At 37.1% G+C, this 14,925-nt stretch overlaps 1 protein-coding gene across 1 annotated transcript in view; it reads left to right on the forward strand.

The window, feature by feature from the left end:
• NEGR1 (neuronal growth regulator 1) overlaps positions 1-12,250 on the forward strand; it is an 812,989-nt gene extending 800,739 nt beyond the window's left edge. The window contains exon 7 of the mRNA XM_041750612.1: positions 8,279-12,250. Within this exon, the coding sequence (XP_041606546.1) occupies positions 8,279-8,403 (125 nt within the window). The 3' untranslated portion in view covers positions 8,404-12,250. The remainder of the gene's footprint in view (positions 1-8,278) is intronic.
• Positions 12,251-14,925: the final 2,675 nt, after the last annotated feature.

Here is a 14,925-nt window from a genome sequence, read left to right on the forward strand (position 1 = left end):
AAAAAAATTCCACACATTTAGAAAATATTGATGAATAATCTGGGCTTTGAAACTTTTTTTCAATGACTATGAAGGACAGAAGAAAGGCTGCAGAATTTGTTTCTATTCGGGTGATTGCTTACTTATTCTCCTTAGCTCAAATGAGAGGTGATAGTCTTGGATAGTTTCATCTGGCATTTGCAGATAAAAGTATTTATCGGCAAATAGGCAGATTTCTGAATATGGGTAATGACGGAGACAAACGTATGTTTAAAATTCCTAATGTAGTTGATGCTGAGTAAATAGGATTGTATAGTGTGAACTTTGGCAGAATGGCTCTCCAGTAGGCAGAAAAGGATTCGAGGATGGTGGTCTGCCAGAGAAATAGCTTCGGACTTGCTCACAACAGGCCGGCAGGGAAATACCACGAGTTGGAAAGAGGAAGGAATCGTGTGATTTCTCTAGCCATTCTCCTCATTGTTCATAATATAAGATAAAGGCGCTTTCTGCGAAAAAGGTGTTGTTAACATTTTTATGCTTGTGAAGGCTCTTGTCTGTAAAAGATGCTGGAACTTCCCGAAGACAGGCATTCGGTTTTTGATCAAATGAAAAAATAAAAAAATCTAAAATGTAAGCCTAAGTATCTACGTATGGATTTGCTATAACCTTAGGCCTTGGTTTTGAAAAAAAGTGCACCAATGCACACTTGTCAGACTGATTACGTCTAAAGAAGATAAAAAGAAGGCTGATAGGCAGGAATTTGAAGCCATTTACCAACTCCTACTTTCTCTCCCCAAATAACTAAGCGAAGCTCGCTAGGCAAGAGGCTCATAAATTAAGCCTGACTCTACCAGACGGAGAGCGGCATGGAACATGGGCCATGCTTACCTCTCTGTATTCTAGGAAATAGTTGATGGCACGATAAGGGTGTGCTACGAAAAAGAGAATCTGGAAATCCACGCATCGTTAGCTCCACCACACCATCACCGTGCTACCCAGGCATCCTCAACCCTAGAGCCCGGGGAAGGAGGCCTTAGAGGACCTAGTGCAAGAGCAGGGGTAGCCACACATCCCTACCTCTGGACCACAGGTGGGAGATGGTACATGAGGAGACGGAGTCTTTAACACAGCACATCCAATCTTAGGGTCTGGGCCACTTGATTGCACAAGAAATAGCAGAGAAAGGAAGAGTGAGCTGATGTCACCTGTGCTGAGACTTGCGTGCTTCTTCTAGACACCATGGCCCAAAGTGGTAAAACAAATCCCATTCTAGTACCCTTTTCCTCCCCTAAACTCCATCCAGTATCTAGGCTGAATTAAATGATCCAGAAAATCTGGGTGTGATCTGAATCCAGCTATCCCCTCCACCTGCTGATGGTGGTGTTAAGGGGTGGGTTTTGCTAACGAGAGCATTAAAATATCTTTTGAGCTGACGCCTCCCACAGTCTGTAATAAAACAGAGCTGTGCTGTCTTTTTGGAGAGAATGAATGATGCATAATTTCTCAGTAAACTAATGTGCAATCTATTTTGAATCCACATTAATCACCTTCTTTTTATATGAAATCTAATTTAGGTGTAAATCATTCACTTCCCAGGTATAAGCTTTCTCAGTAAAACATAAGTTGAGGCCAGCTTTTTCTTACGGAGGCAGAGTTAATGTAACTAAAGTAACTCCACCTAAGATTTTAGCAAGAATCTTAAAAATATGACTCAAAGCTAGTTTAGTTAAAGCTTGAGTAATTTAAGGAAATTGCCTAGGCAAGTAATTGGTATTATACCAAAACTAAATATTTCACAGTTACATTTGCTTTTGCCTAAAAATAAAAACTGGAGCAATACAAGGGAAAACTGCCAAGACTGAAAATAATATGCAGCAGCTGTAAGTAATTGGGAGTGATAATCATAATTAGACAAGATGTAAGACGTGTGTTAAAACCCAGATTGGATCTTCCTGTTGACAACTGGGAGAAATCCCAAAGGCCTGGACTCCACACCTAGCCCAGGCACTTCCGCTCCCTGCCTGAGAGCCCCAGAAAAGCAAAACTCAGCACTAGATCAGTCATGAAACCACCCTCTAAAGGCCAGGCCTCCAATGGGGGGGTGAGGGTGGGAGGGTGGGAAGGGGTCATACTCCCTGGCCTCAAGGACTCTGCAAACCAGGGGGAGACTGGACAATAATCTAGCAGTAAATGACATTGAATAAAAGTCCTTCAAAAGAAACCAAGATAATGAAGAGAAAAGAGAAAATAAGAAAAATAAATAGATAACATGGAGGACAAGTTTGTAAGACAAGAGAAACATTGATTTGATCAAGTGTGGGTTAACAATGAAGTAAAATATTCTTGTTCCATGGAAAACATCTCAAGCTGAAGAGAAAAACCTTATAGGGGCAGGAACAATTCCTATTTTGCTCAGAGAATGGCTCGAGAAGGCCTAGCACATCGCACACACTGAATTTGCTAGATAAGCGCGTGACTAGGTGTTTGGATGATCTTGAGGCAGTGCTCATCCTGGTCAGATGCTGTGCTGGGGGCTTTCAGGGTAGTGACACGTTTAATCTTCGTGGTAACTTCGGAGATAGACTCTTCATTTGCAGATGAAGATACTGAACTAAGCACAGTTAAGAAATGTGTCCAGGTAGGAAGAGGTGGAGCTACACTTGGAACCAACACCATCCGGATCCGCGGTCCATAGATTATACATATTTAAAAACTAGGACACCTTTAACCTTACTAAGAAAGTGGGTGGAACGACAACCTACTTTTCCTGTTATTTGTTTTAAATTCTGACTTACAAACTACACCAAAGGATAAAACGGTGAACATGAAGGCATCTAACACTTGACTTGAAGGCTGTGTCTTCTCTCTCTCTCTCTCTCTCTCTCTCTCTCTCTCTCTCTCTCCCTCTCCTTTTTTAAATTCTTCCCCCTTTTGTTTCTTCCTCCTTTTTCTCTTCTTTTTTTCTTACTCCCTTTCTTCTCAATGCAAACCTCTTGTCCTTTCCACATTCTTCTCCTTAAGGCCAAAGACAAGGAGCAGCTAGTGGGCTCCGTCAGTTAAGTGTCTGCCTTCAGCTCCGGTCATGATCCCAGGGTCCTGGGATCCAGCCTCATATCGGCTCCTGCTTCTCGCTCTGCCTGCCACTCCCCCCTGCTTGTGCTCTCTCCCTCTATCTCTTTCTCTCACTTTCTCTATCAAATAAAAAAATAAAATCTTAAAAAAAAAAACAAGACAGTTAAACAGGGAGTGGGAAAGAAACATGGAATAGTTTTCCTCTCACATACTTTGCCTTCAGTGCAAGAAAGCATAGGGACAACGGGTGTTGTATCAGAGTTGTCCTGGATTAGACAAATGAATATTTAGGAATATCTTCCCACATTTAATTTGACAAACATCTGTTGAACGCATTGGATATAAGAAACAGATGTACACATTATAAGGAGGACTGTTCCGTAACTTCAACATGCTTACAGTCCAGTGGAAGAGAAATACATAACTTATTATATAAGTTCAAGAAGAACTATTTCTGAAGTCAGATAAAAATGGGGGACAAAAAAATGGGGGACTAAATATTCTTAGATTGGGGGGCTTCATGGACTAAGTGGTATCTTAGGTATCAAAGGATGAGTAGGACTTTGGTACGTAGAGAAGGGGAACTGGAAGGAAGGTTGTTTAAGCTTCTGAATATGGCAGATGCAAATGACAACGAGGAATGACAATATTCTATGTGCTCAGAAAACGGCTGGCAACTGGAGCTAAGGGCCTGTATGAGTCTGGATCAGTTGACTAGAACCAGATAACAGAGTCCCCTGAATGCTGAGCTACGGTGCTTTGGCTTTCCTCAGTAGGCAGTGGAGAGTCCTAATGGCCTGGGATTAACAGAGGCTTCTACTCTTGCCTACAGTAGTATGATCTATTTTCCACAGACTAGCCAAGTGATCACTAAAAAATGTCAGCTGGCCTCAGAACTCTCCTTGGATTCCATATCACTCAGAACAAAACCAGAATTCTTACCATAGCACCGCAGCTCCTTTGATCGTAGGCCATCGGCCTCCTAATTTTATTTAGGATGAGCAGCAGTGTGATATTCACAGAGAATACCCAACAGATCTGACCACCCCAGAGGCACCACTACAGGTCTCCTAGGAAATTCAGGACTGTGTCTGGGCGGCGTGGGTTCATCTACATTCTCTATTGTTTGCTGCAAGAGAGTGATGCTCAGAGTTTGAGGCCTGCTCTTCCTCATAATCAGCCTTATAATCTATCTTCTTGCTCAAGCGCCAAAGACAAGGTCTTTGCAGGTCTTAGGAGGTCCTAAGTCTCAAAGTAGGGAGGGAAGAAAGGCAGTAAAACATGAGTGAGGAAAGACAATATTCTTCTGAAAAAAGAAGTCAAGGTATTTTGTCCCTTTATGTGTTTATGGTAATAGTGTGGGAAGTGGGTATTGGCGTATGAGACGTTATCGAAACTTTTCTCTTTTTGAAGTAGATGATATTTGAACTGAGCCTTCAAGCTAATATCTAATAGTGAACAGTTATTTAATTTATTAACATATTCTACAATTTCTCAAATAGCTGGTTGAGATTTAACATGCCAAACAAATCTAATTGGCCCAAGGAGTACTGAGACTCCTAACGTTAGTACCATTGGCCCGGTGCTCTGAATCACCCAGTTAATGAATCACACACGCTACAAATCCATAATAGATATCAATCAAGGTTATACAGCCAGACTAAGTTTACATAATAATAGGGAACCCCCCAAGTAAAAGGACTACTATGCCACCATTTTGAAAAGTGAGATATCTATGTCCCCGTGTGTGTATCATCGCATATTGTAAAAAATACTTGTATTTGCATCTGCTCTCTGGACTGCTTACCTCCCATGACTCCTTGGAGAGCCCTCCCATGTTTGTTCATTATTCTTATAATTATATATATCCTAATGTCCTATATATGCCTTTTTATTTATACCTCCAACTATAATAAAACCTTCCTCCAAGATTGAGTTTTACTCATCTTAGCCGATATTTAATCCCCAGCACACGAAACATGCTCAATATATACTTAAGGAGTGTGAATCACGATACATGACTTAGCATTAGATATCTGACTAAAAGTTCCCTTGACTAACTTTACTCTTTGTTTTTCTGGCTTACTAATTATCAATAGCTATTCTACAGTCCATTTCCTATAATAATTGCAGGCTAACGATGCAGCAACAGGCTCCTACTTTATTTTAGGACTAATAGAGTATTGCATTTACAAACAACTTAAGAGCACAGTGGGAAAAAAAAAGATATACTCTCTTAATTAAAAAGTATTATTTAATTTTAATTATTGACAAACCTTTGTCATGTTTAAGACAATAGGAGGGTGAATAGAAGATAAAGGCGCACTGGGGAAGAGGTGGGGTATATGGAATTAAGTAACAAAAGGACCATCTCTACCTTGTTAGCTAGTGTATTCCCAATGTCTGGTACCTAATTCAATAAATATTTCTAAATGAATGAAAGATGATGTATTGTAGGTTCTCTGGCCTGTATATGCAAGTGGTTTGCTTCAGAAGAGATTCTCTTTTGTAGGAGAGAAATACTACTTTTAACTCTAACTCATTCGTTTGGTTAATGGAATCATTCATTAAAGAGACATTTCTTGAGCATCTACTATACTTTGCCACTCTCTGTGCATGGAAACACAGAGACAAAAAAACATGACCCAGGAGAATTCACAATCAGGGTGAAAAAATATATATGTATATGAATATTTGCAATGTAGTATGATAGTCATAAAAAGGAATATATATGGCGGCCTAATGACACCATAGAGTCATCTACACAGCTTGCTGGAAGAGGAGAGGGGATTCAGGAAAGAGTGCCCCCAAAAATGCACTTTAGAGGAGGGATTAAAAAAAAAGATAAAAAAGGGATAAGGAGTTTTCAGGATTCTTTATACTTTACCCACTTAATGTACTATTTAATTTGTCATGATAATAAAAATTTTATCTTTGCTTTGTATGCTTGACTTTTAAGATCTATTTCTTATTTATGAAATCATTTTATATGCTTTGCTTATTATTAGTCCTTTACCATTATACTGGTTTTACTGCATTCAAGATTCTTAAAAAACAACAGCAAAATAACTCTTAAATAGCTGTCATTGAGAAGGTAACAGACCAATTAAATATTTATTTATGTTTTAAAAAACAAAACACTTTTCTAGGTCTTGAACAAGAGAAAATAATTTAAGGAGTTTCATGGTTTTAAATTAGACTTCTTATATATCAGAACTTCAAAATCTTTGTGCTTCACAATATGCTGCTCCTCTTCACTGTCTCACTTTTTAAAACTCATTTGTGATGCCAATGGAAGCGTTAAATAGTGGATTTTGCTCTGTGTTTACTAAAGAGTAGTAGTCTCAGCCCTTGAGCTTCATTCAGCTGGAATCAACAAGTGTACTGTCAAGGAAACTTCCCGCTGCAGAGGTTAATGCATCTTTCATTCCCTTTAATTTCTAGAGATATAAACAACACAATTTATTCTTCTTGTAATATGGAAATATAGTCATTGGTGAAAGTTCCATTAAAAAACTACCTGCTGGTAATTTAAACTCCGTGTGACTAAAACTGCTCCTGGGTTTGAGTTATGGATTTGAGGATGAAGTAGTATATATATTTTTTTTTATTACACGATTCATTTTCTATTAGAAAACATTGCTTGAAATCCAAGTTTCATTAAGAAAGGGTAGTTAAAGATAGGTTGGTGGGGTTTTTTATTATCACTATTATTTTTATTATGGCAAAGGAGAGTCAGTCTCAAGCAAAGCTGAGAATGCCTGCAATATCCAACTTCTGAAACACAGTATAATTCACATTCAGAGAAGCAACGGTCCTCTTGTGAAATGAAGTGGAATCCATTCAGTCGACTCTCAAAATATTCCAGGCTTTGGTGAATCTCTAGGTGAAATCTCTCAGTGAAAATTTAACATGACTCTTGGCCAAGTACGACATAAGCTTCTCTACGTATGAAACTGTGATCTTTCCAATGTATAAAAGTAATCATACGATTCAACAGCTCCAAATTCTTTAAAAGCTCCTTCAGTATAAAAAATTAAATTCTTTTTCCTTACAGCTGAGGTCATGTTTTATCTGCCTAGAGTTCCAGTTTCAATTCCCTCGACTCCAAGCCTCAAACTTCATGGTCCAGCAAGACTAATCTACTAGAATATAGGCCATGCTCTCTCCTTTCCTCGTCCTTTTGAATAAATTGTTTCCTCTACCCAAATGGCTGTCCCCTTTGGTAAAACTGTTAAATCATCCCTCTCTTGCCCAGGCAGATTTAAATACACAATTTTCTGTGTCACTCCATTACAATTGTTTGAACATCTTTCTTCACCTCACCCCCTGACCCACTCAAAAAAAAAAAAAAAAAAGATTTTGGAAGAGAGAATCTCTTGTTTTGCCAGCATTTAGCACAGTATTTGGCCAATAAAAGGATCCACAAATATACATATGTGTATATGTATGATATGACTTACATGTGAAATCTAAAAAAGCTGAACTTGTAAAAACAGAGCAGAATGGTGGTTACCAGAGGTTGGGGTAGAGGCATCAGGGAGATGGTGTTTGAATGTACGAACTCAGACCTGGGGAGCAGATGACTCCTGGAGAACTAACGTACCGCACAGTGATTGTAGACAACAACCCTACATTATAACCTCCAAAGTTACTCTGAAACTAGATTTTAATTATTTCCATCACAGAAGGGAAATGATAAGTATATGATGTGCTAGACCGGTTAGCCCATGCCGTGGCGGTGATCCTGTTTGCAATTCATAAAGGCATCAAAACAACACTGCTGAACACCTTACACTAACACGATGTTATTTGTAACACGATGTCGATTACACATCTCGATAACGATAAATGTTAAAAAATGTGCGCCTGAACTACACATTATCCACTGATCCAAATAGTAACGCCCCATATAGAAGGAATAATGAGCAGAGCGGCTGTGTGCGGACTACTTAGCATGTGTCCAGCCCAGTGCAGTGTGGCCTGTGTGCTTCCCCTCCAGTCCACACTGCAGCCCTGCCAGGTGGGTTGTATTATTTCTGTCTTGCCCTGGAGAAAACTGAAGCTCAGAGCAGTTAGCTGAAGAGGCCACACATTGTCACGGAGCAGAACCAGATGTGAACCTAAGTGTGTCTGACTCCAGTGCACCCAGCTGCCTTTTGATGATTGTTAAGATCCTGAAAGACACAAATTAGATTTTGATTTAATCTTTTCCGTTTCTTTCCAGCTCCAAGTACAGCCCAGTATGGAATTACCGGGAGCGCTGACGTGCTTTTCTCCTGCTGGTACCTTGTGTTGACACTGTCCTCTTTCACCAGCATATGCTACCTGAAGAATGCCATTCTACAATAAATTTAAAGACCCATAAAAGGCTTTTAAGGATTCTCTGAAAGTGCTGATGGCTGGATCCAATCTGGTACAGTTTGTTAAAAGCAGCGTGGGATATAATCAGCAGTGCTTACATGGGGATGATCGCCTTCTGTAGAATTGCTCATTATGTAAATACTTTAATTCTACTCTTTTTTTGATTAGCTACATTACCTTGTGAAGCAGTACACATTGTCCTTTTTTTAAGACGTGAAAGCTCTGAAATTACTTTTAGAGGATATTAATTGTGATTTCATGTTTGTAATCTACAACTTTTCAAAAGCATTCAGTCATGGTCTGCTAGGTTGCAGGCTGTAGTTTACAAAAACGAATATTGCAGTGAATATGTGATTCTTTAAGGCTGCAATACAAGCATTCATTTCCCTGTTTCAATAGGAGTCAATCCACATTTACAAAGATGCATTTTTTCTTTTTTGATAAAAAAGCAAATAATATTGCCTTCAGATCATTTCTTCAAAATATAACTAACACATATCTAGATTTTTTCTGCTCGCATGATATTCAGGTTTCAGGAATGAGCCTTGTAATATAACTGGCTGTGCAGCTCTGCTTCTCTTCCCTGTAAGTTCAGCATGGGTGTGCCTTCATATAAAAATACTAATTTTCTCTTCGTTTCCAACTAATAAAAATGTTTTGCCAAATCCTAAAATTTGAAAGCAAAAATAAATCACAAGATAAAGTTGAGCTTTATCCTATTTCTAGAGAACGAAGGAGCTGTTAGACTATAAAAATCTCATCCCTCCTTCCCAATGGGCTGTGAGGATTTTGCCCCACATAAACTCAGTTTTGTGATGAAAACAATTTAGTTAATATAGTACAGGTAAATTTATTACCATATGATTTCTTTAGTTGTAGTTGAATGTTGGATCCACTTTGGGAAACAGTTCCCCTTAAGATGACAGCACAGTCCATCCTTGAAATCGCCTAGCAATACAGCATCCTTTCCCTTCACTATTCCACGCCAAAATTTTTAAGATGGTTTGTCAGAAAGAACACAAAGTCCGATCAACTAGTATTACATGAGCATTCCAAATTCAACTGGCTCTGAGGCAGGTAAATAGTTGGAGTGCTCCTGTAGACAGGGGCATTTCGCATATTCCCCACCTGAAAACATCACTCAGTTGATAGTTTGGTATATGTGTTGCCAAAGCAAGCACTCAGTTGATAGTTTGGAATGCGTGTTATATAAAAGAAAATGTTCCAGAATATATTATAACAGATATTCCATGCTGGTATGCAGCAGATCAATCCCTGAAATAACTAATTCTGCAATAAAATCTCTGTAGCCATGTCAATTCAAACAAGTAAAGGCAAAAAACAAACAAACAAACAAACAAACAAACAGAAGCAACAAAATTAACCGTGCTTTATTTCTTCTTACGTGGCATATATAAGATGTGATCAAGTGAAGACAAGACACCAGTGATTAGAATATCTAAAGATGTATCATTAAATTATCATGAATATTTCATTGTTTCTATCCTAAAGAATGAAAACTACACTTTTGAATGAACATGGAAGTATTATATTACAAGAGTATTTTGATGGTTTTACTCTTTACTAAAGAAAGACCATAGACTTGAAAGCCATTTTCCAAGTTTGATGAAATTAGGCGTTTCACTACATAGAGAGATTTCCACACATAGTTCCCTCTTGCAAGTCACATTTACAACAAAAAACCTACTAATAAAGTGAGACACAAGATATTTCATGGAGGTTGTACATCCTTAAGATATCTAATAGTTTGCCCCAAAAGCAATGGCTTGAAAATCATGACTTTTTTTTTCAAGTAAAGCTTAGCCCTGAAGTACGCCATAAATCTATTTTAATTAGAAAAAATGAATCCTAAATGAGGAGGCATAAATATACAGTGTTTCCACAAAATGGCAATAATATGGCATAATGCTATTAAATTTACTCACCATAATAATTCATGACATTGTTTCGCCGGATGTATTAAAAACTTTTTTAACACACATGGCATTTTAATTTTGATTATTACTGATTTGCTTTTTTAAAATATTTTTTTGTGGAATTGGTGAGTAAACTATATATATATTTTTTTGTATTGCAGCTTTAAAGTGGCACACTCCATAATAATCTACTTACTAGAAATAGTGGTGCTACCACAAAAAGTGTTAACCATCAGTACCATTGTTTGGGAGAAAGAAACAGATCAAGAATGCATATTATACAGTGACCGCTTTCCTAGAGTTAAAAATACCTCCTCTTTGTAAGGTCTGTAGGGTAAATGTGAGGTAAATCGAGGTATAAACTATGGATGAACCAAATAATTAGTTCAAAGTGTTGTCATGATTCCGAATTTGTGGTCTGGTGTTTTTCCCATAGAATGTGACAGAAGTACAGTCATAGCTCAGTAGCTATATGTATTTGCCTTTATGTTAGAAGAGACTTTCTTGAGTGACATTTTAAATAGAGGAGGTATTCACTATGTTTTTCTGTATCACAGCAGCATTCCTAGTCCGTAGGCCCCTGAACAGAGTGAAACCATGAGTATTTATGAGTTCAATATTGTTCAAATAAGGCTACAGTATTTGCTTTTTTGTGTGAATGTATGCATATAATGTTCAAGTAGATGATTTTACATTTATAGACATATGAAATGTCTGATTACTCCATTTTATCAGTCCTGACTGTACAAGATTGTTGCAATTTCAGAACAGCAGTTTTATGAAATTGATTTATCTTTTGATCTGAAATAATTTTTTCTAGGTATTCATTTCAGCGTTATATTTCCACAAGTTCCATTTGTGGGACTCCTTTGGTTGCCCCTAGTTTTGTTTTTTTTTTCAAAGAAAGAAAAATAAGGAGCAGTGGAGGAAAGAGAGTGAAAAGAAAAGAAAAAGACAGAAAGGGTGGAGGTAAAGAGAGAGGGGACAAAATGGAGGCAGGAAGGATGAGAAGAAGGAAGGAAGGGAAGAAGGAAGGGAGAGAGGGAAGAAAAGAACATTAGGGTAGTTGACTTAATTCATTTGCATTCTTGGTTTAACTGCAAGTCGTGTAATTATGTTTTACAATGATCCCATTTGAAACGTAAGTCCTGTGACACCATTAAGTTCCTATTATGCAGCAATTATATAATGAAAAGTGCTGCCCAAATTATAGTATTGTGTTTTTCGGGAAACACTAAAAGATTCAAGAGAGAGAATGTCAAACTTAAAACCACTTTTGGGGGTGTTTAAAACTTAACTGAAAAATTAATGCTTCATCATAACATTCAAGCTATATCTAGAAAGTAGACTGGAGAACTAAGAAAATTACCCAGGTAATTCAGGACACTATATATATATGTATATACATATATATATATATATGTATATATATATGTATGTGTATCTATGCATAGATACACACACACACACACACACACACATATATAAATACCCCAATGTGTGAACTCAGAAACCTCTGAGAATTTTATCAAAGCCAATCATCTATATTGATCAAATTTACTGAATAATTGTTAATTTATCCATTGTGCTTAGCTTTGTGACAGCCAAAAGTTACCTATTTAATCTTTTCAATAAAAATTGTTTTTTGAAATTCAGAAATGATTTAAAAAGAGGTCAGGTTTTTAACTATTTATTGAAGTATGTGGATGTACAGTATTTCAATAGATATGAATATGAATAAATGGTATGCCTTAAGATCCTTTGAATATGTATTTACTTTAAAAGACTGGAAAAAGTCCTTCCTGTCTTTTAGTAAAACATCCATATTTCATAATCTGATGTAAAATATGTTGTACTGTTTCCAATAGGTGAATATAAAGTCAGTTTATCAAGTAAAATATGTATTTGACTCATTTTAAATATTCTATTAGTTTAAGAGAAAAAGGAAGAAAATAATTTAAACATACTTCTGCTATTCCCTTCTTTATTTTCTGCTGCATTCACTGTGCCACACTCGCATCTCTCAGGTGCCCCAACCCAATATAGGCTGAAAATCATAGATGCTACCATTTCAAAGGGTTCCACAATGCAGCCTTCCTTTTTGTTGCTGATTCCCAAAAGGTTTCACAGGTTGAACTACATGTCGCCTAGAGAGGCAACTTGCTGCAGAGACTTTATTTTCAATGATTTGGAATTTTTACCTGCCCAAATGCAGCAGTTAGCCACAGAGACTGTTGGTCAAATCTTGTTGGTTTTTATAGGCCAAACATTCAAAAACTCAAATACCTGTAGGAGTGAGGCAAGTGATATAATTTCATAAGACAGTTGGGTATAAAACAGGGAGGACATATTCCACCTCAAGGCGTTCAGAGATGATTTCCTTAAAAACACCCTGCTCCCCAAACAAAACATGATTTGGCTGAGGGCCCTGCGTTTGTGACTGCTGCCATATCCACGTGAGAGGTACCCCAAATGAATGATCTAAGCCATCTTCTCCAAGTCTGTCCATCTATGATGATCAACCAAATGAAATGGAACACTATGGTGGATGAACAAAACAACAAACCACGAAAAAGATCCACTTTGTGTAGTAAGGTCTTTTGAGATATGGGTGTCATTGCTCTTCCAGGAAAACTATATCTACTAAAACCCTCCTTCCCCCAAAATGAAAACACATTAATAAACACCTGATTTTCCAAGTGTCTCATCACTTCTCCCTGTGTAACTTCTACCCTGTACCCAATCACATGGAAACAGAAGCACCAAGTCTCAGATCCTGAAAGGTGGCATATGAAACAGCTATTTTGTCCCTAAGCATGAAGGTCAAAACAGAGAAACACCAAAATGACATCCAGGTATTTGGAAAATGATCACCTGCATTAGCCTGTTAGGCAGAAATTTATGAATTTTCAAAGAAAAACTTCTAAGAATTCATTCAAGATAATGGAATTTGATTCAACCACCAGAGAGTTGATGCACTCTTTCTGAACTTCCCAAGAAGCATATGCTTTCACATTCACATGCGCTTCGAATAATTCTAAATTCACTGAAAATATTTAAGAATTGACATCTCTAGTGGATGGAATAAAAATTGGCAAATGAATCACATAAATACTTGCCAGTCTTCCTGGAGAGAAAAAAAGAAAAAAGTTTTTAGTCTTCTTCCTGAAAGCTCTGCCCACAGTCATACTAAAGTTAGCATAACTCACCCAATGCCTTCAATCTCAGAAATGTGCTCCACCTCAGAGACAGCTAGAATTACTGGTGGCAGCTAGAATTACTCCTGAAAGGTCACGACTATCTCTACCATGCATTTTACAATGGCAAAGCACTTTAGCAGACATTGCTACTTTGACTTTCACAATACTTAAAAGTGTTATTATTGTCATGCGTTGATGATGAAAACAAGATTCAGAAACCTTAAGTCACTTACTAAAGATCATACCTCTACTAAGTGGCAAATTTGAATCAAATAGGCAATGCAAAGTACCCCCAAGTTGTTTCTGTTTTTATTAATTTTCTTAGAAAGAGGAAAAGGGGGTGATCATATTACTAGCTTCACAAACAACTATATGGATATTTATATTTATAAATAAGTAACTTTGTTTTTACATTTTCTTCTTTAATGCCATCCTTTTATTTTCCAACCCTTCCAGAGCGTTTGTGGCTTAAAGGCAAATCACATTTTACATTTCATCTAAAATTTAGGGGGAGTGGAACATTGAATAAATTGCCTTTGACAAGCAGGCTTAATTAATATTAGATCCATCACACCAAATGGAGGATCTTGTCATAATCATATGTATCTTTTCTATACAGCATTTTGCAAAAGACCCGCCAAGTTTTGGATAATCCATTAAGATTATTTCCCGGAATTCTTAGGAAAATGGAGACCAAAATATATATATTTTTTAATTTACAATAGAATACCGATGTTAACCTTGAATGATGTTGTTTGGGCCAATTTATATCAAAATACTACTTATATGTTTGTGCTGGGGCAGTAGGACAAAAAGGAGATTCTAATTTTAGAAATTTATACAACCTAAGGAATACATTTGTATATTACTGTCAAAATTATAAATGTAATGCAAATCCTGTGAACTTCATTCTAGTCAGAAAAAAATGAAGAGCATGCTTTCATACCATGTAACGTGAACATATTAATCATTAATGAAGGTCTGAGTAAGATGCTACAACCAGATAAAAGGAACAGACACATTTACAGATCAAGAATATTGAAATTAATATGCTAATGGAGGCAAAACTGACTTTTTCCAGAGTAAGGAAGAGTAATTCAATTCACCCAATTGAATCTTTAACTAAGAGAAGTTATTTACATGTCTACAGACAAGAAATATTTGGCCTTCGCCTCACTTATCTACAACTTGTAAAATAGTTCGAATATAATGAATGATAATAGACTCCCCTAGAAATGGAATCAGGTGACCTGAAGAGGTGTACTTTTGCATGGGTATTTTACTGCAAAACAAATTTTTTCCTAAAATAATGAGATGTAAAAATCTTTAAAACAGCTGAATTAAATGCGTTGACCAAGTTATCTATATATCTA

Source organism: Vulpes lagopus, chromosome 3 (genome assembly GCF_018345385.1).
Source record: "Vulpes lagopus strain Blue_001 chromosome 3, ASM1834538v1, whole genome shotgun sequence".
In the NCBI taxonomy this organism is placed as follows: domain Eukaryota; kingdom Metazoa; phylum Chordata; class Mammalia; order Carnivora; family Canidae; genus Vulpes; species Vulpes lagopus.